Source organism: Zingiber officinale, chromosome 8B (assembly GCF_018446385.1).
Source record: "Zingiber officinale cultivar Zhangliang chromosome 8B, Zo_v1.1, whole genome shotgun sequence".
Classification (NCBI taxonomy): Eukaryota; Viridiplantae; Streptophyta; class Magnoliopsida; order Zingiberales; family Zingiberaceae; genus Zingiber; species Zingiber officinale.
In genome coordinates, this window is record NC_056001.1 from 11,196,816 (window position 1) to 11,198,959 (window position 2,144).

At 41.8% G+C, this 2,144-nt stretch overlaps 1 protein-coding gene across 1 annotated transcript; it reads right to left on the reverse strand.

Moving 5' to 3' along the window:
• Positions 1 to 1,431: 1,431 nt before the first annotated feature.
• Positions 1,432 to 2,046, reverse strand: LOC122013501 (uncharacterized protein At5g39865-like). Its single transcript, XM_042569778.1, has one exon. It carries the CDS (start codon positions 2,044 to 2,046, stop codon positions 1,432 to 1,434), a length of 615 nt encoding a protein of 204 aa, XP_042425712.1.
• Positions 2,047 to 2,144: the final 98 nt, after the last annotated feature.

Below are 2,144 nucleotides of genomic sequence, written 5' to 3' on the forward strand. Positions count from 1 at the left end.
CAATTTATAAATCTAAATACGCCTTTAGATAAATTACGAAGAATAAAAAGAAATGAAAGATAGAGATAGACATGATAGAGATAGACAAACAAAGGAAAGGAGATATTGTGGAGAATAATATTTTGTATGATTAGTGGATTTATAAAGTTAATTAAAAAAATAAATATAATCATAGTGTTAAATATAATAAGTTTAGAAATAATATTCATATCAACGTTGATTATGATGCCTGATAAATTTTAATTTATTAAAATCAATAAGAGATTATTAACCATTATTAATTATTTTATTTCCTGTGATTAACACCAACATTCCCATTTTGATTCTATTGAGTAGCCATGGATGTCAAGATCCGCGAGTTCGTTGACTCCGTCTGTTCCTTCTTCACCGGCGGCCATCTCATTCCATGGTGAGACCGCAAGATTATCGCTGTACGCATTCCTTTGCCTGGCCAAAACTCTGGCCATTCCGAATTTTTCCTGTATGTTTCTTTTCTCCTTATTTTTTTCCCTCGCCGCATTGATCGGAACAATTAGCACATCGATTCCAGCCCAGAGCTGTTATCGTGGGGAATTAATTTCATATCCCTGATACTACGACTTCTTGATATTCCTGCCCAGGGTTACGAGAGTGAGGTCACATTTTGTCTTAGATAAAACTATAAATAAATCGAAAGTTGATGGACAAATTTAATATTTAACTTAGTAAAAGTTTATATTTTTATGTTCATTTAATATACATAAAATTAATTAAATAAATAAATTAAATAACTCGTTAAACTAAATAAATAAAAATGTAATACCCTACCATATTAGCAACTCTTATCAATATACTAAAACATAAAAAAATTTATTAAAATGAGCATACAATTCAAACAAGTAAAAAATTCAGGTAATTAAATAAATTTGAATGGAAAGCTCTATGACACCTAAATAAATCAAACCCAAATTCATAAAAAATAAATCAAATTAATCTTGAATAATTTTTCAATGACTTTTCATTTTTGTTTTTTTACAAGGCGTTGGAAGAACAAATTGCTAAAGGTAAAATTTCAGCTGAATCTTGAATTTATATGTTTTGTTCTGTTCCTAAACTTGACATAGAAGGCTTCATTCTTCCAACAGACGGCGTGATTGGCATAGAGCTTCTGTCGAGTGGTATGCTGCAGTGATGGCACTTAAGAGATGAATTGGATCGTGATTCCTTACCGGTTGCATCGTCGTGAAAGCGATGCTGTGTCGCCTTTCTTATAATTCGTTGAATTCGTAGCTTCTATATATTCAGTGCCTCTGTAAACTGAAGGTATTGAAATTTGCTCTTTAATACAATTTGGCCGACCTGCATTCCTACGTACATTTTTAAGACCAGCCTGACCCCGGTTTTCTCCTGTTGAACCGGTCCATGCTATGACTTGTCGAAAAACACTATTCATTAATAGCAATCCTGGCAACGCACCAATCCGTTGTCGTTGCACTCCACGCATCGCCGCGCGCGGCCCTCCTCCTCCACGAACACCTTCCGGCTGCCCCAGCAGACGGAGCAGGGCACGAACCGCACCCCACCGCAGGTGCCGCAGACGCTGAAACCCGAATCCCGGCGCCGCGCCACCCCTCGAGCACTCCCAAGCTCCCCGGCCTCGTGCATCGCATAGATCTCCGCCGCGCCCCCGAGGCACCGACCGCCGATGAAGACCTGGGGTAGCGCCAAGGGCCGGATGCCCTCCGTCGCCACCTGCAGCTCGCGGCGGAAGCCGGCATCCATGGAGACGTCGCGCTCGTCGACGGCCACGCGGATGCCGTCGAGGATGGAGCGGACGGCGCGGCAATCCTCGAAGGTGCGGCGGATGGCACGGAGGGAGGTGGTGTAGAGGACGACGACGTCGGGTTGGGGACGTTTGTAGGGATCGCCGGAGGCGCAAAGGCGCCGGGAATTCAAGGCGGTGCCGTGATGATGGTGGTAGGGGATGGGGAAGAGGATATTGGATGCCATAATACTAATTGATTGAATGGCAGAGAAGTGGGCTTTGATCGTTAAATTGAGCTCCATTACTTGTGCCTCGTTGTATATATATACATTGGTTGGACCATTGCTGCTGCTAGCTTTGCTTTGTTGTGGTGTAGGTTTTCATTGCGCGATCACTAAAG

Coding starts and splice junctions, on each gene's coding strand:
- LOC122013501 (XM_042569778.1), bottom strand. CDS start 2,046: ATGGAGCTCAATTTAACGATCAAAGCCCACTTCTCTGCCATTCAATCA.